Here is a 23,282-nt window from a genome sequence, read left to right as displayed (position 1 = left end):
GAGGTGGAAAGCCCCTGGGCTGCATCCTTGGTGAAAGTAGGGTAATAAAGTAAAAAGCTGATCAAGGAAGCCTTTCTTAGAAATGAGCTTTGAAGGGAGACTGAAAAGCCTGAGGAGGAGCAGTCATGCAGAGATCTGAGTTAAGAAATTTCTAGGGGGAAACACAATGTGGATACCCTGAGATGAAGAGAAGCTTGGCATCTTTGAGGGACAGGGAAAAGTATGGTGGAAGCCTCAAGATCAAAACCAGTGGAGGAGAGGAAGAAACAAGGTGGACCATAATGAGGTGCTATGTAGACCTGCTTAAGAAGCTGGGTTACTTTTAAGTATAAAGGAGATGGATAATTTTAAGCAGGAGAGTAATATGATTTGATTTGGGTTTATAGACAATGACTGGCTCCTGGATAGAACATGGATATAAATGGCCAAAATGGAAACAGAAAGATCTATTTGAGGCTGCTGTATACAGTAGGCCAGGCACAAGGTATAAGTGGTAAGAAGAGGATGAATATCGGTATGTTACTATTCCCAGCAGAGAGAAATGGGCTCGCGATGAATGAGGGTTGTAGGATGGACAGGAGCCATGGCAAAGCCTAGTTAGGTAAATGACATGGCACCCAGCCAGACGCCACACACCAGAACTGACATTTGTTGTCCGAGTTGCTGGGAATGTTGGTGGACCACACATCTCAGCCAGCTTCTCGGAGTCTGGACTTCAGGTGGGGACTGGTCCCTAAGGTCAATAAGACCCCACGCTCTCAGATCAGATTGGAACAGCTCTGTGGAGCCATTCCATGACCCAAGACCAATAGCTCCAGAGTGCCCATGAGATTGAGCAGGGAATCCTTACAGCAACCCCACAGTTCAGCTTCTCCCTCTGCCCAGCCTGCTTTCTCCACTGCCTCACAGGTGGTATGCCCAAGAGCACTTTCTAATAAAACTTCCCACATGCACATTTCTTTCTCGGAGTCTACTTTCTGGGGATGGCATCTGCACAACTGAGAGGTGATGACTTCTTTGGCCAATAGGGATGAGACCTGGAAGAGAATGACACTTTGAAGTGAAAATCAAGAGTTGTGTTCTGGTCATGTTAAATTTGAGATGTCTGACTATATCCAAATGTAGAATGATAGGAGTAATGATGAGGGTGGCTAGAATATTCTGGACAAAAAACAAAACCCTCAAGACAGAGCACAAAAAAAAGGCCACCACAGAAAACAACTGTAAATCCCAATACGTCTCTTCTGCCTTAATTCTTTTATAAACAGAATGCTCCTAAAGATTTGCCACTCTTTGCTTGAAGAGAAGACATAGTTTAAAACCCTTTGTATGTGCACCAAAATCCAGGTTCCATGCCCTCAAAACCTTGCATAGCGTCATTCTCATTTTGCCTACCTCTCTCTCCCACCACTCACCCTGTGGACCACTGGGTTCCAGCCACATGTTCTCTCGCTTCTTCTAAAAGTAGAACTTTCCATTGCAGGGCCTTTGCACACGCTGTTTCCTCTGCTTGGGATGGCCTTTCATCACTTGTTAAATGCTTAACTCTTTTGTATTCTTTGACCTCCCCTTTTTGATCATCTCCTCAGAGAGGAGTGAGCATACTCCTGTAGTCCCATATTTCCTCTATCTTAGTCCCTTCTGCCTTCATGGCACTTCTCAGTTTGTAATTATTTCATATTTATGTTGGTTTACCTGAACTTGAGTTATGTTTATTCTGTCTGCCTCTCCAATTAGTCATTCCACATGAAGACTTACTTATCATTTTATCCAAAGCATTTGGTACCATGTGATACATATCCATGCTCAGTAAATATTGGTTGACTCATGACTTTTATTTTTTAAATTTTTTAATGTTTATTCTTTTTTTTTTTTGAGAGAGAGTGTGAGTGGGGGAGGGGCAGAGAGAGAGAGGGAGACACAGAATCTGAAGTAGGTTCCAGGTTCTGAGCTGTCAGCACAGAGCTGGATGTGGAGCTTCAACTCACAAACCATGAGATTATGACCTGGCCAAAGACTGATGCTTAACCAAATAAGCCACCAGGTGCCCTGTAACCTCCTATTTTAGATTGTGAACTCTTATGAAGGAAAAGGGGGAACATGGTACATAAATGTGTTAGAATCTCCTACGGGTCAGCCTCTGTGCTCACAGATTGTATTCATCATCTCCCTCAACCCTTCCAACAGTTCTGTAATGCAGATATTGTTATTTACCCAGTTTTTAGAGGAGGCATCTGAGGCTCAGAGAGATTAATCAGCTTTTCCAACCTAATGCAGTTCCTGGTAGAATTGAGATTTGAGTTCAGATATGCCTGACTCCAAAGCCTGTGCATTTCCACTGTTACATAATTGCTGTGTTCCTTCAGCAGATATCTGTGAGCACCTAATATGAACAGAGAAAGATACCAGGAAGCTAAAGGTATAGGATCTGCCTTTGGGAAGCTTGTAATATGACTGGAGAGACAAGGCAAACACACAGGACAAATGTAGTACCATGAAGCAGAATATGATAAAGGGACATGCCCTAAGGTTCTTCCAGCTTGAAAATTCTTCGACTCTCTGAATGGTACAGGCAATAAACTCGATTGGAGAAATCATTCTGCTTGTTGATTGTATCTGATGGCGGGCATTCTTTCTTCATATACCTCTGGCTGCCTGTGAACACAAATGCAAGTCTATTTGAAATGGTTGTCTCTACACTCCCATATTACAGTGTATGGTGAATTCAAGGTCAAATTTGAAGTCAGAGTCAGAAGTCTTTGTTTTTTTCCTCTACTGTATCAAGACTTTTACCAATTAACTTGAAAAAAGTCAACAAGTTAACAACTCCAGGGGAAAAAAAAAAAAGACTCCTCATTTTATCCCAAAGACTCTGAAATGGATTTGCTCACAAAACACCAGGTTTCTTTAGTGACCTCCAGAGACCTTGCCTGTCACACTGAGCAGTATATCATTTCATGGGGGAAAAAAGAGAAGTTTTACCATGAAAAATGCTATGTTATATCACAGTGTGACACTATTTAAATATCAAGAGTCGAAGCTTCTATTTAAAAAACGGAAGGCAATAAATTGAGTTGCTAATTATTCCAGCTGTGAGTATTTTTGGTATGACTGCAAATTTTGAAGAGGGCAAAATAGAGGATTTTCCTGTTGTTCATGGCATATGCAAATGTAGTGATGGTCCCCTATGATCTAAAAGGTTCAGGGATCAGAAACCTTGAAAGCCTATTTTTCATTGAATCAAAATTGGTTTGAGTCTAAGCTTAGGGAATCGTGAAATGAAATGGGCTTTTAATTATACTAATTGGGTTACTGGCTTCTTTTTCAAACTTGGGAAGTAGCAATTTTTTAAAAACATTTTTAAAGTTTTATGTTAAAAGCAACAGTTCACTTCTCAACTCAAGCATAAATTCCCAACTGGAAGGAGAGAACAAGCATATTAGTAATATCTTCAGCTCCTTCCCTTCCTAGTAAAATTGTTTTGGGGTGGTGGGATGCCTACAATGTTCCAGTTTCGGTGCTAATTAGAATGGCTCATGCATTCAACAAATATTGTAATTGAGCTGGGCACTGTGCTAGGTCAAGGAGATCTAGTAAAGACCATGATATACATAATTCCTGCCTCCCAGTGATTAGTAGCTACATTTGTTGATCATCCACTGGACATCAAGCTTGATTTTAAGCATCTCACATGAATAAAGTCACCCAATTCCCCTAAACAAGCCCATGAAGACCCTAACATTCCCTCACTTTATAGGTGAGGCCACTTACACAGGATGAGTAACATAGCCAGTGTCACACAGTGATAAGGATAGGAGCTAGAGGGCACCTGGGTGCCTTAGTCCGGTGAGCCTCCCACTCTTGATATCATCTCAGGTCATGATCTCACAGTTGTGAGATCAAGACCAGCATTAGGCTCTGCCTGATGGTACAGAGCCTTCTTGGCATTCTCTCTCTCCCTCTCTTCTCTATCAAAAACAAAAACAAAAAAAAAACCAGGATCCAAATACTGGTTGTCCAAGTCCAGAATCTACAGACTTAATACTGTATCCTTGATGTGATCCTATTCATTTCAAAAGTAATTAGAAAAGGGAATGTTTAAATGTAGGGAAAGAGTCTGACATAAAATGTTTACCAGTCTCTCAAGAGTATAAAATATTTCTCTCTATTTTCTAATTTATCCATTTGAGTTTTTATAATAGATACATTCTATATTTGCAAACAGGAAAATAAAAGCAGAACACTTAAACGTAACTTAACTTTGCTATTCAAGAAGTGGCTGAACAATACAGTATCCCATATCATCTTTCTCATTAATCTCTCTTGCTTTTTCCATCCCATCCTGTATGCTTTTCTCTCTCCCTCTTTTTCTCTCTCTCCCTCCTTCCCTCCATTTCCCTTTCTCTATCTCTGTGCCCGGTGTCTCTCCACGTCTCTCTCAGGAGTCCACCCCTTTGAGTTTCCTTCTTCCACCATCATTCCTTCCTGTACTGGTGAGTACAATAATGATGCAAGAAAGCGTGGAGGTTATTTAACCTCTCTCCAGCTAAATGTTTTATTATAACTCCTGAAAACCTAATTACAGTAACTTTACATGCTACAGTCCCCTTTATGGGCTGCCTCTTTATTAAACTTACTCCTTTAGAGACAATAAACCTGATGCTTCAAAGGGCAGAGCCAGGACCAGTAAAATGTGATGAAATCTCCCATTTTCCAGTGCACACCTGATCTCCCTCACTGATCACGCCATCCCCACTCCAGGTGCATCTCTGCTTCTATCCTTTCTCTGGCTTTTTATCAAATTTCAGCAACTGCATGTATGATATTAAAAATCTTTTAAGGGCTAATGGGCTGTGTATCAATATTTTCATCCACTACTCTGAATACCTGTGAATTTATCTACTGGGGAGGTCGATTTTCTTGGTACAACAACAGTTAACCCCTGGTCTCTCTGATAACCAGAGCTGCTTTTCTGTACACGGCACGATGTTGAGACCATTCAGTAGTTTTGCTTGATTTCAAGGAGAATGTTTCCTGCGGCTGACTTCATGAGCAAGAGAGAACTCATCTGTACTGTTAGCCATTAGTTGTTGTGGTTAGCTGAATGCTGCGCTGGGAGGAAATAGTGGGAAACAGATTGAGAGAGAGGAGAACAGAGAGGGGTGGGGGTAGGGACAAAAGCTTGACCTTTGGAGTTGAGGCAGTGCAATTATCTGTGTAGTACATTTCTGTTTCGAAGCCCTGCTGGGATTTCCCCCTGGGAATAAAGCCAAACCAATCGAAAATAGGGAGACTGCCTCTGAGGATCCCACTGATTGCAACCTGAAAAATGGTACTTGGTGTTGAGGGATTTTCTCTGTTTGTTTGTTTCCTTCTTTAGCAGGGTTTGAGGTTAATGAGTGAGTTTACTTGTGATTGATTCAGAGAAAAAGGAAAAGAAATCTTTTGTTGGAGTCTCAAGTAGTTTAACCAGCTACCACTTCCCAAAGCTTCTCCCCTAGAAGAGTCAAGCCCCTTCTGTATCATAAGAATAAAATAAAAATTCACAGCATTTTGACTTGATGGGTTCCTTCTTGCATGGACGTTATGCATGGGTTTCTTGTTTGTTAGACTTCTTTTTAAAATTTTCCATGGTTGTTTAATCAGAGACTATGTATGCCCTTAATTTTCTAAGCCAATTTGAAGCAAAATCCTGGTTTGCCAAGATGCTCCCTCAGTGAGTCTCTGCTGTCATATAAAATGCATGGGAGAATGGCTGCTAGGTATTCTCTCTCTCTCTCTCTCTCTCTCTCTCTCTCTCTCTCTCTCTCTCTTTTTATTAAATGGTTTTGTTTTCATATAAGGAAAAGTGACATTTGCCAAAAAGATAGTTTCAGGTGAAGTCATGATCACTGGATTCTTAAGAACTCACTGGAATCTATTGTACAGAGCTGAGGGCACAGAGCCACTGCCCTTCCTTAGCACTACTATTCAGTTCCATGGCCATTCTGAGCCACTGACCTGTGGCAGGAAGGGTGCTGGGTGCTACGACTAAAGCCCTGACAACCCACATGGCTCGGAAAGGAAAGAAGTGTGCAAGCTCTTCTTTTATTTTTTGTAACACATCAAGGACTGGTTTTTTTCTATCCCTTTGAGTGTTAGCAAACTCCAAGGACAGCACTTTGGGGGCCCCTCATTTGCCTTTCCTTTCTGAGGCACAAGTGGCCAATTCTGAGAGCAATTGAGTTGTGCTTGAAAAATGTCAAGTGCATTTGGAAACTACATATTTTTGCTGACGCCTGGAGTCCTGAGCTGAGCTACTTCCATGACCGACCGCTGGGAAGAAGTTCAGTTGGGGCATCACAAATGATTCATCGGAGCATACTGAGCAGGCCCCTGAGGGGGAAAAGCTGTCTTAATAGCCAGTTCAGGGGAAAATCAGAAGTCCCCTAAGCCTTCTTGGCCCTCCCAGTGACCATCTGGCCAGACCATTACCCTGTGGGTCTTGCTTCATTTTATTTATCTTTTTTTCCTGCAGCATGTGACAGCAATCCTTGATGAATCAAAGCTTGCATTTTTTCAACTTGTGATTATGAAAATTTTCAAACAGCCAGAAAAGTTGGAGGAATAGTAAAACCTAACAATAACCATCTGGTTTCAACAATTGCTGTCATTTTGCCACATTTGCCTCATCTATCTGTAAAGAGAGAGACACAGAGATTACTTTTGCTGAATCATTTGAAAGTAACTTGTAGACTTCCTGACACTTTACCCCTAAAGATATCAGCATTCAAAATTCACATTTAAAAAAGAAACATGCTGATATCAACTTATCTCGGATGTTCTCTAAATGTATCACATTTAAAAAAATACATCTACTAGCCACGAGAACCATTTGAAAGGTGCAAAATGGGTAGAGGGGACTTTCTTAAACTTTAAGACACATTAGAGTCACATAGAGAGCTATTTAACTGATACCTTCCCAGACTCTAGCTCTGGGTCTGGATGGAGCCTTGAAAGTTGTACTTTCTAACAGAGCACTCAGGTGCTCACAAAGGAGGTATTTATGGGATACAATCTGAAGATCATGTCTTTAGAATCTTTTTTTTTTTTTTTTTTTTTTTTTTTGCTTACTGAATTTAACCTTCTAAGATTTACAACACCAGAGGATATAGATGTGTTGTAGAGAAACAGGAGCCTACATATCTTTGGTACTTTGGTTTAATCATTTTAAGCACCAGAAACTAGAAAGAAAAAAAAAAAACAACGATGTAATAATAAAATGAGTTTCATTTAGCCATGATTATCACAGACACCATGATACCAAAGAGAGCTCCATTCAGCTAGGGTTAATGCAGTGCTGAAAAGTATATGGTGGTTTTGTCTTTATTTTCCTATGGAGAGATCTGGCCTTGTACGTATAAATATAAACATCTGTCTATGCCTATATGCACATATGCGAACTTGTAAATCTGGAAAGCAGGAGTCAGCATGGCAGAAGGAATCCTAATTTTAAAATTAAAAATGTTCACAGTGCTGTCCTATTAACATTCATTGTTTTGGCCATGGAAAGGTAGTAGATCATTTATTTAACAAAGATGTTTTGAGTACTCACTATATGCCAGGCTCTATTCTACATGTTAGTGTACAATGTTGTACAAATTTTGCAAAATATCTGTTTATTTTAAACTTCATAGAAGTTCAGATCTAATGGTGGGGATAGACAATAAATAATATACAAACACGTATATAATTTAGAAAAAGAAAGCAGTTAGAATAGGATGGAGAATGACAGAGAATGAAGGCGGGGGCCTGGGAAGATCTCCCTGGGCAAGTGACATGGGAGCAGAGTGGTGAATAATGTGGAGAAACAAGTTGTGCTGGTATTTCCAGCAGAAGGAACAGCAAGTGCAGAGACCCTTAGCTGAAAACGTGTTAGGTATGTATGACGGCTCATTTCAAAAGGACAGTGTGCCTGATAGACTGAGAGAGGGGGGCTAAAGTGATAGAAGATACTGCTGGAAAAGTTGCCAGAAGACAAATCATGGCAGAAGGCCATGGCAAGGGCTTCTGATTTCATTTTAAGTATTATTAAAAGCCTTGATTGATTGATGGGGGAGGGGTGTGAGAATAGTGACATGTGACATAATCTGACTTCCTTTTTAGAAAGAAGTTTGAAAAAAAAAGAAAAATAAATAAAAGAAAGAAGTTTGGAGAATAGACTGAGTTGTCAAGGAGACAATTTTAAGATCTCAGGAAGGATGCCCATACAAAGAAAACAATCATCCTATCCCTCTACTATTTACAGATGAATGCATTAAAAATAACATTAAGGCAATTTAAACTTCTTAATCTTCTTCTTTTAATTTCTCTCATGTTGCCAAAACATTGTTTCCAATTTACTGATTTTTGTCCACAAACACGACTGATGTTCATGTGCCAGAACCCGGGGCAAACACTATGGATATAAATAGTGTATATAACCTCCAAGTGGATGACATATTCTTGAGTGCAAAAAGTGACAGAGGATGGAGTGGGGGGTGCTTTTGGAATAGGCTTTCCAAGTAGGTGTTTGGAAGGTATGAGTTGGCCGGGGTTTGGTGGGTGGGGAAGCCCAGGAACAGCCATTCCTGAAAGCATTTGCATCATTCACAAAGGCACGGCAACATGATCAGGCTAGTTAAGGAAGGAGGCATCTTTTGGCATGACTGAAGCAGAGAGTTTGGGGAGCTGGCAGCACAAGGATAGAAAGACAAAGATAAAAGTTAGGTAGTTGTGGTCCCATATTGAGATTTGGGTTTCTTCTTATAAGCGTTAGAGGATCAGCAGGGACTTACAAGCCAGAGCACAGTGACATTTGCAGTTTGGGAAGAAAGCTAGCAGGAGGATTGAAGGTGAGGGTTGATGGGAGAGGTTTTCAGAAATAAAATTGATAGGATTCTTTCACCCATTGTATGAGAGAAGGTGACTAGAAGGGAGGAGGTGAAAAATGGCTACAGTCTCTCAGGCATCTGGAAATGACAGGATTACAGGAGGAATGTAAATGGGGAAAAGAAGGTAAAGAGTCCGTGCTTGGCTGTAAGTTGTTCAGTACAGCTGTGGGATGTAGAGAGATTCCAGTGTACAAGTGGAATAAGAATCTGGACCTAAGGGAAGAAGCTGGTTGGAAATGGAGACCCAAAATCTTGAGTCATATGATGCCTGAAGCCATGGAAAAGAGTGACATCTCTGTGGGGCTGAGAACTGGTGTTCTTGTATTTCTAAATATTTATCAATGACAGCTTGAGATACCTTGATATTCCTTAGTTTTAGTTTGACTTCCTGTTTTCACTTTCCACTCTTGGAAGGTTGTTCAAGAAGTACCTTTGAACTAGTTCTAAATCAAATTCCAGCATTTTCCCATTCCCCTGGCTTTCTGGTGTGCATATGTTCTAGCTTAATTATAAGGCAGTGGACTATTATTTAGTGATTTGGAGAACTCTTCAGGTGTTGTTCAACATTTGTCAGGCTTTAAATTAAAGCTCATGTTTTAGGCTCCTTATGTTGCTCTGAGAATTAATAATAGAAGCTACTCATCATGCGTTGAGCACTTACTATGTGATACGCCCTTGGTTAAGTGCTTTTCCTACATGATCTTGTGTGTCCCTTAAAACAACCTAAGCTATGACATGAGGTACCTGTGCTGTTTTTGCCCCCATGTTATAGATGAGGAGATGGAGGTTTTTAAGGGCAACATTAGGTAACTTGTATGAACTTACTTGTCCAGGAATGGCACTGCCAAAACTCCAATCCAGGTGAATGTTGCTCCAAAATGCTGCTTCTAAACACTGCCCATGGCCACCTCTTCTAAAAGACACTTTTAATCTGGAGCATTAAATGAATGCTGTTGGATAAGGAATACAAAGGCTTATTTATGGAATCCAACCTCTTGCCTTTATTCAGATCATCAAACATACTAATAGTACAAATAAAATTTAAATATCTGTTGTTTGTTTTAATGTCAGCTATATTAAATAATTCACTAATAAGATACTCATTTTTTGACATCATTGTCTGACATCATTGTCAGTCATATCAGTCTTGTTTGATCTTTGTCAAAAACTAAAATATTTTCACTGATTTATCTAGAAGCATCCAAGATACAAATATTTGTAATAACAGTGATCTTGCCTCAGAACCGTACCAGGATAGCCTGCTAAGCCCTATATGCAGGGGAGGTATGGTGGAGTAGGTCCACTGGAGCATTGAGAGTCAGGCAGACTGGAGTTTTAGCCCCAATGACCCTGCTTGCAAACTTCCAGATTCAGTGTTCTCATTTGTAAAACTATGGTCATAATAGAGGGTTGATGTGAGGTTTGCAAGCAAGTAAAACATTTACCATTGTAATTGACACATAGTATGTGGTCACCTACTAAAGACTGTGTAACGTTTTGGAATCTTAGGATCTTAAATTTACAAAAAAATGGAGGAACTCCATTCATTCATTCATTCATTCATTCATTGATTCAAGTCTCCCTCACATGTCAAACTTTGAATTGGGTACTGGGAACATAAAAATGAACAAGGTATCAAAGAAAACACAGTCCCCAGCCTCCAGTTGCTCAGACACTAGACACTGCTTAATCCATGCTTTAAAGTTCACCATAGATTTCCTAGAAGACAGTCATCATTTTAAATAAGGTGTGGCAAGTCACGTTTGAAGTCTTACAGATGGCATACACAAGAGAGAAAAGTCTGTCAGAGAATTTATGGTCCTTGAAGGGTCCTTGGAGTGACAGTCTCCTGACCCTGAAGAAGGGTTACATTAGGTGTCAACAGTAGACCCCATTACCCTCTTGTCACACCATAACCCTAGAGACCAAGGGCACCTTGTTTAATTGGCAGGCAAAGATATTTCCAAAGGAAAAACATCACATGACCTAGAGAGGCAGTCTCAGAACAGGAAGCAAGATGGAGGGGGGCAAACAGCCCCGGAAGAAGCTCAAGATAGATAATTTAGGTTAACATTGAAGAGCACACACTCTAGCATGAGACAGAGCTCAGGGTTCAGATCCTTGGACAACTGCTTGATTTCTCCCAAGATGATTTCTCATGTCTTAAATGTGTGGATATTTTAGTATTTAATTTGTAACTTGTGACAATATTATTTCAAGTGTCTTTGAATGTTTGTTTATTTATTTTGAGAGAGAGTGTACGTGTACATGCTTGAGTAGAGGGTGGGGGCAGAGAGAGAGAGAGAAAATATGAATATCCCATGCAGGCTCCATGATGTCAGCCCAGAGCCTGACAAAGGCCTCAATCCAATGAACCATGAGATCCTGAGCCAAAAATCAAGTCAGATGCTTAAACTTAACCAACCTTAACCCAGCCACCCAGACACCCCTCAAGTGCATATAATAGTAGGTTCTAGTATCTGACACTGCTTAATATTATCATTGTCATCATCATCATCATCATCATCATTGTGATCATCTCCAAGTGACAAACGGCAACTCATTTTCCATATTTGCTTTGAATACTTTTCAGGATTGTTGTGGAACATAAAATCTATATGTATATGGGAATGCATAAAATGATGTGAGTTTATGGAATTTATATCACTATCAAATGTAATCTTTGCCCCTTTGTCCACGACAAGGTAGAGTAATTAACTAAGACTGTATGGAACTAGATAAGCAGAGTGAAAAGAAAAAGCAGGTCTATGTTCTCCAGGGGTCACCCATGTCCATGCTGACTCTTTCCTTTTTCTTGCCAGGCACTTTCTCTTTAAGACCTCCTCGGGAAGCACGCCCCTGTTTAGCAGCTCTTCTCCGGGATACCCTTTAACCTCAGGAACCGTTTACACGCCACCACCCCGCCTGCTGCCCCGGAATACCTTCTCCAGGAAGGCCTTCAAGCTGAAGAAGCCCTCCAAATACTGCAGCTGGAAATGTGCCGCCCTGTCTGCCATTGCCGCAGCCCTCCTCTTGGCGATTCTACTGGCATATTTCATAGGTAAGTCAGGACAGGTGCTCCATGGTCCTGGTCATGAAGAGATGGGGCTGAGGTCGTGGGCTCATGAATGGAGAAGCCCTCTGTTGTCTGTACAGCTTGCTTGTTGGCTCCTGAAAGACATAAAAATGAATGAGGGATGGGAGTGCTTTTCTCTCCTAAAATGTATTTAAATCTGATGAGTTTCTTCCTCAAGACTCTATTTAACATTTATCAGATTAATTAAGCATGCCTACTGTATTCTTTCTTGGACATGAGCTGAAAATTGTTGTTCCTGTGAACCCATCCCTCTTTACTGAAGTAGTCTCCTAGTCTCTTCTATCACTGGATTTTAACCCAGGTCTGTGCTCTAAAATGCATGCAACATGGGTTAATTTCGGCCAAAAACTGAATAGAAGAATAGTAACCAGAATGTCTCGGAACATCTCGATTCAAAGGAAAGCTAAATTGCTAGCTTATTTTCAGAGGTGTGGAACAGAAACAGGATTGAGAGGTCAGAGCATCCAACTGGGTCTTTGTGTGGAATCAAGTCACCCAGGCACAGTGGATGTTGCCTACATCCTCTCTTTTGCTTCTGTTCTTTTAGTTTCAACCTGAATTGCACCACATTCATGAGTGAGGTTCATCTCGCATGCCAACTTTGTTTCTGGGAACTCAGGATATAACTTAGGGTAGCAGGTTGGTGAAGTTACAGTGGTATTTTTCTTCCTATGCCAGGCATATTGGTTTGCATCCACGGGGTGTAGAACTGCAGGAAGCAGCAGGTGCCAAGAGCTCAGGGGCAGGGTGCCATGTGCATATGAGCACCCTGGGCTGGACACGAAGCTTGCTCACAGCTCCCGGCCTCAGCAAAGAGCCCTGGTGCTGCTGCTCTGTCAACTGAGCTTGCCAATGCAGATCTCCTGGCCCAGGCAGAGGCCCCGTTGTGGTTGATAAAGTTTATTTGAAACACTTGATGGCTCTGGCTTATTTTCAGGGCAGCCATGACAGGCCTCCCCAATTTGGGGCTCTGCCATGTTGCAAAGCAAACCTATAAAACACCAACAGAAAGAGGCTGACTCCAAAATTCTCAACACTTAGGGTAAAACTCTCATTTAAGAGAGGGAGGAATAAAGCAACCCTGATTATTCTGATTTTGTCCCTTATCCTTCAGCAGTGAACACTTTCTTCATCATTAGGCAGCCAGTTTGGTGTCTGTCAGAGGAGTTGATCCAGGACTTCCCAGACCACTCTACCCAAGCTTACCTGATGGCAACGGAGGTTGACTGTGCAGCCCCAGTGATCTGGGTCCCTGCCCAAGGCCATTACAAGACAAAAGTTGATGTGAAGTTTTCACTCTCTCCCATAATACCACTCTGCTCACCTTAATGTAGAAATATAAGTTTTTACATTCTTTTCCAGTTATATCTCCAGGGAATGTCCTCCAAATGTGAGAAAATCGGCACTCTGGGGAAAGGCACCATCTTTTTCTGGAACTTTGCAAAATCCTTGATGTTATAAACCCCAGCTCCACATTAGGACTGAGGTCTGATACCCATATGCCCCTAATTTAAAGTCATGCCTGCTTCTCACTTGCTCTTGATGAAGGATGGAGTCCTGGAACAACAAGGGAGGGAGACAGGCATCTGTTGTACTCTCATTCACTTGAGTAGAGTCATTGGTATTGTTAGAGGTAGTTTTGTGTACTTCCCCTGGTAACTGTTCAGGAAGGCTTGGTAGAAGCAAATTGAATTGCCTTCAGGGTCTTTGCATGATTTGGCTTTGTGTCAGGAACTGCAAAAAGGGTCCATGAGCTCACTTCCCAGGCTTAATGTTCTGCTGAGCCTGTGGGCACAATGGGGAGCCCAGATACAGAAACTGAGGCACTGCTCACCTCTGCCAATTTCGTCCCCAGTGTACCTCCTACTCCACTTGCTGGAGAGAGATAGATGGCTACTGCCTGATGTATCGAGCTTGATAGTTAAAATATAATAGCTTTCTGTAGGGCGATTACATAAATGGGAAACCATATAGTGAGAGTTTAATGTTTTAATTGGGTGTATAACTTGTAAATGATGGATTAGGAAACATATTTATCCTCAGTCTGGAGGCTACTAGAAGCTGGACCTGAGCATCTTAGGATAGTTTATTAGATTATAATCCATCATGTTCTGTTATGTATGCTTCAGGTAAGATTATACTTTAATTCTGGAGTATTAAAGAATACTTTATGACTCAAAATGAGTGATGGTAGGGGCCAATTTTTCTGGCATTAATAGTGGTGAGTGTGGAGCCCTAGGGCTACTCTCCAGAGTTGACAGCAGATCTGCAAGCACCATGAAGGGGGTCAAGGTTTTGAGTGCTGATCTTGAGCCAGTGATCCATTTCTCCTTGGCCTTGACAAAGTTGTCTTCCTTCTGGGTCTCGGTTTCCCAAGTAAAATCTGGAAGCATGATGGATATTTACATGCAGAAACTCCAAAGTATGGTGAGGATTAATTAATGTGTATAAATCACTTTGAAGATGAAATGCAGTATATTATTAATTACAGAGCTGCAGGGATATAAACAGTGCATTACAAATACAGAGAAAAGTGCTGTTGGGAGCCATGAGTGATTGTGCCCACCAAGGAAACAAGCCATTAGGGAAGGACAGAAGGGCAACATAAAAATCAAGGCCCTCCTCTTAAGGGAGACCAGAGTTTTTAAGACCTGAGCCCATTCTGGTTCATACCTGAATCCATGATTCACTAGAACATGATGTCCTAAAAGTGAAGCATCAGCCCCAAGGTATTTATGGACAGAGACTGGATTCAGACCTGCCAGGTGCTATGACAAATAGATCAAATTATCTTGCTTTCATGTTTAAACTTGTGGAGAGAAGACTCCAGAAATGAGCAGTCTGGAATAGCTCAACCTCATGACATGTTCTTCTTTACATCCAGCATGTGGGTGAGTGTGAAAGCAGAATAAGGTCAACCCTTGTGCACATTGGAAGCATGAGCCTCTGCCAACTCGGGATAGATCCCCCCTTCCTATTGACACAACTGGAGCCAATGATCTTTTATGATGGACTCTTCCATCAGACTCTGCCTATGCCAGATTCTCCCAGTGTACATAACATCCTGGAATAAATTACTCTGAAAAGCTGCCTGAACCACTAGGGGACTATTTTGTGCCTCACTCAGCCTCTAACCCATGTGGTTCCTAGGGGGTACTGGCTATGAAATACAAGAGAACTTCCCTTTCAGGAAGTTATCTTCTATCCTCAGGCATCTCAAGTGCTTTCATTGCCTGTAATACCAGAAATCCCTTGTGATCCCTAAGTTCCTGGATCTTGTAACTAATGTAGAGTTTTTCACCTGTTTCATGCCAACGATACTGTTTTTATCCTCATAGTATACATAACAATAACTGATTGGAAACTTCTATTTGCTTAAAACTGTAAGCCTTGTAATTTAAAGCGTTTGGCTGTAATTATTACATTTGAACCATATTCCCACTCTAGCAGAAAATAAAATTGGCGGATTATAATCATTTCACAAGAGTTGATGCTGAGGCCCACAGAGCCTGCCATCACATGGCTTGTTAGTTATAAGGGCAAAAGACTAGGTCCTTGGTCTCCTGATTAGTCCCCTGATGATTTCCAAATATCGCGTGAGACCTAAATCATCCCTTTTGTAGCATCCACCCCCTGTATCTGATTTCGTCCTCATTAGTGAAGGGAGAATAATTCAGTTCTTTCCTTCCCAAACCATCTTCTAATAATTCCTATAGTGGAGAGAAACCATATCTCTTCCTCACTCTTCTAACCTGTCTTTTTGTGTCTGTTTTCAAAAACCTTTTGTTACTGCAGTCAGCAGACATTTTCTGTCAAGAGCTAGATAGCAGATCTTTTTTGGCTTTGTGGATCATGCAGTGTGTGTCACAGTTGCTCTACTCTGCCATTGTATGGCAGAAGCGGCCATACACTTGCGCAAACAAACGGGCAGGGAGGTGTTCCTGGAGACTTTAATTATGAAAATTGAAACTTGAATTTCATGTACTTTTCGTGTGTCATGTAATATCATTCTTTTGATTTTTTAAAGCTATTTAAAATGTGAAACTAGTCCTTACCTCATGTGCTGCTGATAAAAACATATAAACAAACAGGTGGCAGGCTGAATTTGGCCCCCAGGCCATGGTTTGCCAGACCCTCTTAGATTACATTACTGTTCTTTTCCTAAAAATACCTTTTCAGGGGTGCCTGGGTGGCTCAGTCGGTTAAGCATCCGGCTTCGGGTCAGGTCATGATATCATGGTTCATGGGTTCGAGCCCCGCGTTGGGCTCTGTGCTGACAGCTAGCTCAAAGCCTGGAGGATGCTTCAGATTCTGTGTCTCCCTCTCTCTCTGACCCTCTCCTGTTCACACTGTCTCTCTCTGTCTCTCAAAAAATAAATAAAAAACATTTTAAAAAATATTTTAAAAATACCTTTTTAGAGTGTCTCCATTTTTACAGAGAGAAAGCATTTGCTTTCCAAATGGCCAAGGGTCCAACTACTCATCCACCGTAAGTGCAGCAGGTAATTTTTTCTGATGCTGCCATCCTACTTTGTAATGAATAATTACATCTGACTTCCTGATCCAAACCAAAAGGTAGAAAAAGCAAGCCACTTTTCTCTTTAAAACTCTGCAAAGGGTAAAAGTTTTCATCCTAATGGATGGTTTGAGATAGTGCTTCAACCCACAGGTAGAGTGGAATGACCTAAAAACTTAGCCACGTACACACTTGTCTTCAATCTTCAGTTACCCTATGTTCCTCTGCAAAATCATGGCCTGTTTTTCAAGGTGACCCAGTACCCAGTGCCTTCTTTGTTGACGTTTTCCAACAGGTTGTAACAGTGCAGAGTCCCTGAGTGACATCATTGCTTTCTTCTCCTAGGTTAAGGTCAAATAGATCCAGTTTCCTTAAAAGGCACCAAAGTTCTTACAGGCTACCCACATCAAGGAAGAAAGGTGCTTGTGATGTATGACTTTGCTGCTTAAATCCAGATAATCCTAGAAATTTTAAGATGAAAGTCAACACAACAGTTCACCATGACACAGGACTCAGACTGTCATCCCCGAGTTAAAGACAATACGCAACAGACACTGAGTTTCTGTCAAAAACTCTTCTTGTGGTTGGGAAGGGAAGGGGGGTGGAGAGAAAGATAAGAGCATTTATGTCATCCTAAATTAGTTTTTAGCTCTTCAGATCTCTGCCAAACCAAAATACATATATATATTAGAAAGTCACCTTGTCTTTTTTCACTACAGTAATTCCTGCCAAATATGAAATACTATGTTTTAAGTAAGCTGCTCAACGTTCTGTCTTCTGCCACTCTCACTTTGATCTGGGAAGAACGCGGGCCATCAACATGTCAGGATGTTAAAAGTGTGGTAATTTGGGGTGCTTTCAGTTTCTTTTGAAAACAATGAGAGATTATTTTCTATGGAAACTAAAAGCCTACAATGTGTTTAAAGTTGCTACACTTGAAAATTGATATGTTGAGACTCCGACTGATGAATCCTGTGTTCAGAGCTGCTATTTTGTGTATTCCCATCTCACTGAACAGAGCAGATTTGGGGAAAACAGAAAGAAAATGACAGAAAATGATGAGAAGCATATTCTTACCTGGCATCCTTTGTGAGGATACAGCCTAGGAAAAATGTTGGCCCTTTCATTCAAACTCACTGTTCTTTGATGATCCAGAGAGATGCTAATCCTTGCCCTCTATATGAATCCTGAATTGTGTATTTACCTCCCATTATCTAAAGGGCAAAATGGTAGTGACTAAATCTGAACAATCTTGCAAGTAACATTTTCACCCAACTCCCCAGCCCCAGATGGTCAAAGCTTGCATTTAGTCCCACAGAGAAGAAAAGAACTGCCCACAAATAAGTCAGGGGACCCAGTTATGTTATCAGTCCTGATGTTAGTAACAGACTTTTTATCTAATAGATATGCTAATGTGCTCTTAACCAGATAATAAAGTCCTGTCCCTGCTTACACACTGGTAAGTCTCTGGCAGTGGAGCTGCCATTTCATAATTGTCCTCTCAATTTCAGAGGATCTGTCAATTTATGGAAAGCAAATTAAGTCATTAGCTAGGTCTCTGGTCTCCATCACCTAGAAGCCATGTGGCAACAAGCGTATCTCACATGTGACATTCAGAAAAATTCCTTTACTGAGACAAGGTGCCTTTCCTTTCCTCCGCAAGTCACCTGTCAGAAATCAAGGTAGCCAGCCGATACAAGGCTTTCCCACCCTGACAGGCAAGCTTCATGGATGAGGAAGAGGAAGCAACTTTTGGTCTTTATTTTGTAGAGCCTCTTAATGAAAAACCAAGGAAGAGGGAGTAGTGCTACCACCTTGGGCCTCTCAAGGACCACGACAAGGAGAAAGGGTATCAATGTGATCTGCTGGCCCAGAACCCTGTGGTTCCACAGGATGTGTGTTGGGTGAATGACAATGGAATGTTCACCAACTATCTGTCTGTCAACAGGCTTTTGTCCTGAAAGTTCTCTTTGACAGTTCTCTCTCCAGCAGTCATCAATCAGTTCAGAAGCAGTAATGGGATGCAATGCTATGATATCATTGTGTCCCTCTCCACATGCTCTGTTTATTTGACTGGGTCACTTAAGGTGGTCACCAAGCACACAGACCCTTCACCTCCCACAGGCAGCTTTTAAATTCTTCATTTCCTAAGCCTTGCTTGTGTTTGTTTATATTTACGTATTTCATGATTTATCATTCTGGATACAGCTTCTGTTGTACTGTAAATAAGTATTATTTCATTCTACTTTTTACTTATAACATAGTTGCAGAAGTTCTTGCCATGATAATTTAAAAAGTAATGGATATCACATGTATAGGCTTTGGGGTCAGGGAGGCCTGGGTTCAAATTTTGATGTGTATACTAAAAAGCCATGTGACTTGGGCTTGATGCTTAATCTCCCTAGACCTTAGTTTCCTTATTCAAAACAGTGGGATAGTCTCTGCCTTGTAAAGATGCTTCAAGCGTTCACCAATATTCTATATATATTCCATTTTTCTTCATGTAATATGTCAACAGTATGAGAAATGTCATTTTTATATGTATCCCCAAAGCATTATGATGAGTATTACATTTATAATTTTAATTTTGTAGTTTTGGAAAGAGGTAGGCACAGACCACCTGAAATGATGTATGACCCTGTGAATAGATAGGTCTATAAAGTCAGACCAGCAGACCAGTGTGCTCCCTGGCCAGCCGTGATGGCAAGAAAACTCCAGTTATAAAATGCATCCTGGTTTCAGAGATATGAAAATGTGAAAATATCTGAGTTTTAGAATCAGTGAAATGTGGTGGTACCCAGCACACAGTAGAAGTTCAAATAAATGGAATTTAATGATTATCTTATTGACTCCCACACTTCTAGACCAGGTTCATCGAGAAGTATAAAACCAGGCTCTTGGATCACTTTATCCCCAGAACAATGCCTAACGCCTTGTAAACGTCAACAAATATCTATCGAATTAATAAATGTTGGTTAGGGTTAGGGTTGAGGTGGACCACTAGTGGAAAGCGTTATCACATGCCCCAAATCCCTGATCCCAAGATTTACTTGTTTCCTATGTAAAGGGAGGTTTCTGTTTCCCTGATGTTGTAATTGCCTCTTTTCCCAAATTGCATTTCCAAGTTGTAAAGCATTTAGGCAAAGGAACAGTTAGGGGGGATGTGTAAGTACCACATTTAAGCCTTCTAGCAGGAATCTGTGATTCCCTGAAATCAAGAGAGCTGAATGAGTGAAACTGGGAAGTGTTTCTGTCTGGCATACAGCCACCATTTGGCACTCGTTTTACAAAAGTGTAACAGAATTTAGTTGGAGTTCAAGGTGAAGAAGCAAATAATGGCATAAATCTGAAAGTCTGTTGACTGCTTCTCTGTAAATGAGGATGTGCTAAGAAATGAAGCAATTGCTACAAGGCACCAAATAGAGAAAAGGACTATTATATGGTGAATTAGGTCTGTGTACACAAGCCATATAGAATGTTTTGTGTTCTGAAATGCCCAGCTTAGCTGTGTAGCCTCCTCTGACAGAAATTTGACCCCAAAGCGAACTTTTAGAACATTCATATTTTTCTTAAGGTCACCTTAAATCATACTTCCTGTGTTCTTCACTGAAAATTCCTTTCTAGAAAATTCACATTTTGACTGTTAAGAATAGACATGCAGAATTGTTGCCTGAGCCCTTTTCTCATCAAATAAATCATTTATTAAATTGATGTCTTATATTAAGATCCCCTGCATTAGGAGAGAAAATGGTCCATCAACTACATTAACATATTTAATATTACCATAAAAGAGAGGATAATGCATTGCATGTTCCACTAATTTCATTTTTTATCAACTTCCAGCCTTAACTAAATATGTAAATATCAAAATGTTTCAGAAAATATAGCAGGCCTAAACTACATGTTGATAAGAAAAGAGTTTTGCTGAAAAGAATATTGTCCTCCTTTCTTAGAAAGAGAAATGTATATGATACATAATAAGTATCATCTTTCAGAGCCTTTATCCCTAATAAACCAAACTTCAGAGGAGAAGGGAGGATCAGCTTTGCCTCCAATCTTTGCCTTTCTTTCATCATAATGTGTGTTCACAGCTGTAAGAAAAGGCCCTTCCCTCGGGATGGGTTTTCAGTGGAGTTAGGTCATTTGTGGGAAGATGTGTACACACACGTTTGACCCTCCCCTAGAGATGCTGATCTTTATAAAAGAAAGGCATATTGCCTTGCTTTTGCCTTTGCAGTCATGATGCAATCCTATCCATTGGCTTACTTATATTACACCATGAGTGTTTTAGAGGCATGTTAATGAAGTTTAGTTTAGACTTGCTTATATTCCAAAGGGAAAGATAAGTGGCAGTGTGTCAAGTGCATTCTGTTCTTCAGGCCATGCTAAACAAGATGATATCTTTCCAAGAAGTTGGGTATGCCTTTGAATTAGAAGCGTTGTCGAAACTGGTTTTAAGGCTACCTTATGCACCAAAGTTTACAAACCTAGACTTCTAGAGCATCCACTGTGCTTAAACTTTCCATTAAGTTTATTTAGTTTTGTTTTGTTTTGTTTTGCAAGAGACACAGCAAGCGCAAGCATGAAGGGACATAGAGAATCCCAAGCAGGCTCTGCACTCTCAGTGCACTCTCTGCAGAGAGTGCACTGAGAGTGCAGAGTCTGACGCAGGGTTTGATCCCACGAGCTGTGACCTCATGACCTGAGCGGCAGTTAGTTGGCCATTTAACTGACTGAGCCATGTAGGCTCACCTTAAACCTTCTTTTAATAAGATTTGTATACTTCCTTGAGAAAGGTCTCTCTTCTCTTGAGAAGATTGTAGGTTAAAGACTTTTTTTACCATGAAAAATCTTCTTTCAACTTTGTATATTTTTTATGTTTTATTTTTTATTTGTTTTAAATGTATTAAATTTATTATATTAATTTCATATTTTTCAATTGTACCAGAAATTTTATTTAAGCAAAGGATTGGCCAGTCACATTTTATGCTGGAATCTGCTGACCAGCCTCTGCATCTAGGATATTTTTACTTGAAAATTTTCCCTAGACTTAGCATCTTATAAGCAACCCCATAAAATAGCACCCTTAATAGGAAAGCTGAGAAAGGCTGGGGAAGTTATGTTTTGCATAAATGACCTGCACCATGATGTTAAGACATTTGAGTTTCATTTACCCCAGATTCATCAGGAAACAGAAGTTTTTATACTAAAAAGCTTTTTATTAACTCATTGGTATGATTAATGGTCAGCCATCCTTTTTTACCCCTAGAACATGAAGTGGTCTAACTATTACACAATAAGAAATTGTAGAGGTTTGTGCCCATTTCTATTCAGTCTGTTTTTGTCCCGTGAAGGCATTGTCTCCTCTTGAATTTACTTTAAAAAGCTGTAAACCTTCTCCAAAAAAAGAAGCTGGATGGTGATTAGCTTACATTTCTCAGGACCACAGCAATGAAGGGTGAAGGGCCAAAGAAATAAGAATACATACCAAAAAAGAGTGTGATGAAGTTAAAACAAGAAGTAAGGAAAAGGCATTAGAAGCGATGAACACAGTGATTAGAAATACCAGGAAGCATTGCAGGCCATGAGATGCCACATGCTAAACAGGATAAAACATGGAACAATTAGAAGACAAGGATGGGGGGAAGGTGACACCCAGCACATCAAATTACACATAATCTTCTGCCTGATTTCTTGAACCAATAAGTCCAACCAAGGTAATGAGATGAAAAGCAATTCTTGAGAATTGCTTGGAGGTGCTGTTTCACCCCCTCATCTTACATCATTAAACTTTCTGTTCCCTCATGAACTGCTTAGATAAATAACAGTGGACAGCTCAACATTTATCCAAATAAACCAGAAAGCCACCATGATAAAGGAAATTGAATTTATAGACACAGCAGGCTCTTGCCTAATAGATGAGAGTAATGTGTCTAATGTTGAACATCAATCTATATTTCAAATACATTGTATGAAGGGGGGCATTAAAAACACCTCCTACAAAGTCATTTCTCACTAAGGTTGGTTTATCTTGTGTTGTGTCTAATTGATACCCATGTAATTCCACTACAGTCTTTGCTACTGCAAATGATGTAAGAGATGGAAAGAGTGAATGTGGTGGTTGGCTCCCAAGGGAGGCTTAGAAAATTAGGCTTAGAAAAATCACCTTTGTCTTCAGATGTGTTGTCTTTAGAATAACCCTTGATGCCAGAAAGCAAGCATATTTTTTTTAATTTTTTTAATGGTTTCTTTATTTTTGAGAGAGAGTGAGCGAGCGAGCGAACATGAGCAGGGGAGGGTCAGAGAGAGAGGGAAACACAGAATCCGAAGACAGGCTCCAGGCTCTGAGCTAGCTGTCAGCACAGAGCCCGATGCAGGGCTCGAACTCACGAACCGCGAGATCATGACCTGAGCCGAAGTCAGACGCCTAACCGACTGAGCCACCCAGGCGCCTCAAGCATGTTTGTTTTTTAATCAGGTGAGGGCATTCTCAAAAATCTTTTATTCATTCTTGATCAGAAATGGACATGAGGAAGGAGAATTACTTTATACTAGATCCTTTTTCTGCCTTATTTTGCCTATCTTCATGGTGTATGGGAAGGTCTAGCAGGTATATATGAGCTGATACTACATTTTTAACTCCTAATAAAACTCAATGAATTTATGAACTTGTTATGTTTAAAAGGTTTCTGATTTCCTAATTGGCCATGTCTTGGTCTAGGATAGGACCTGGGTATGTCCAGGCTGGTGGCAACCC

At 40.6% G+C, this 23,282-nt stretch overlaps 1 protein-coding gene across 1 annotated transcript in view; it reads left to right on the top strand.

Moving 5' to 3' along the window:
• The window catches only part of TENM2 (teneurin transmembrane protein 2), a 1,222,720-nt gene that overhangs the window by 947,979 nt on the left and 251,459 nt on the right, over positions 1 to 23,282 (top strand). The window contains exon 9 of the mRNA XM_029942895.1: positions 11,735 to 11,973. Coding sequence (XP_029798755.1) covers positions 11,735 to 11,973 — 239 coding nt within the window. The remainder of the gene's footprint in view (positions 1 to 11,734; positions 11,974 to 23,282) is intronic.

Source organism: Suricata suricatta, chromosome 6 (assembly GCF_006229205.1).
Source record: "Suricata suricatta isolate VVHF042 chromosome 6, meerkat_22Aug2017_6uvM2_HiC, whole genome shotgun sequence".
Lineage (NCBI taxonomy): Eukaryota > Metazoa > Chordata > Mammalia > Carnivora > Herpestidae > Suricata > Suricata suricatta.
Note: the sequence above shows the minus strand (reverse complement) of the source record. Positions and strands in the feature narration are given on the sequence as shown.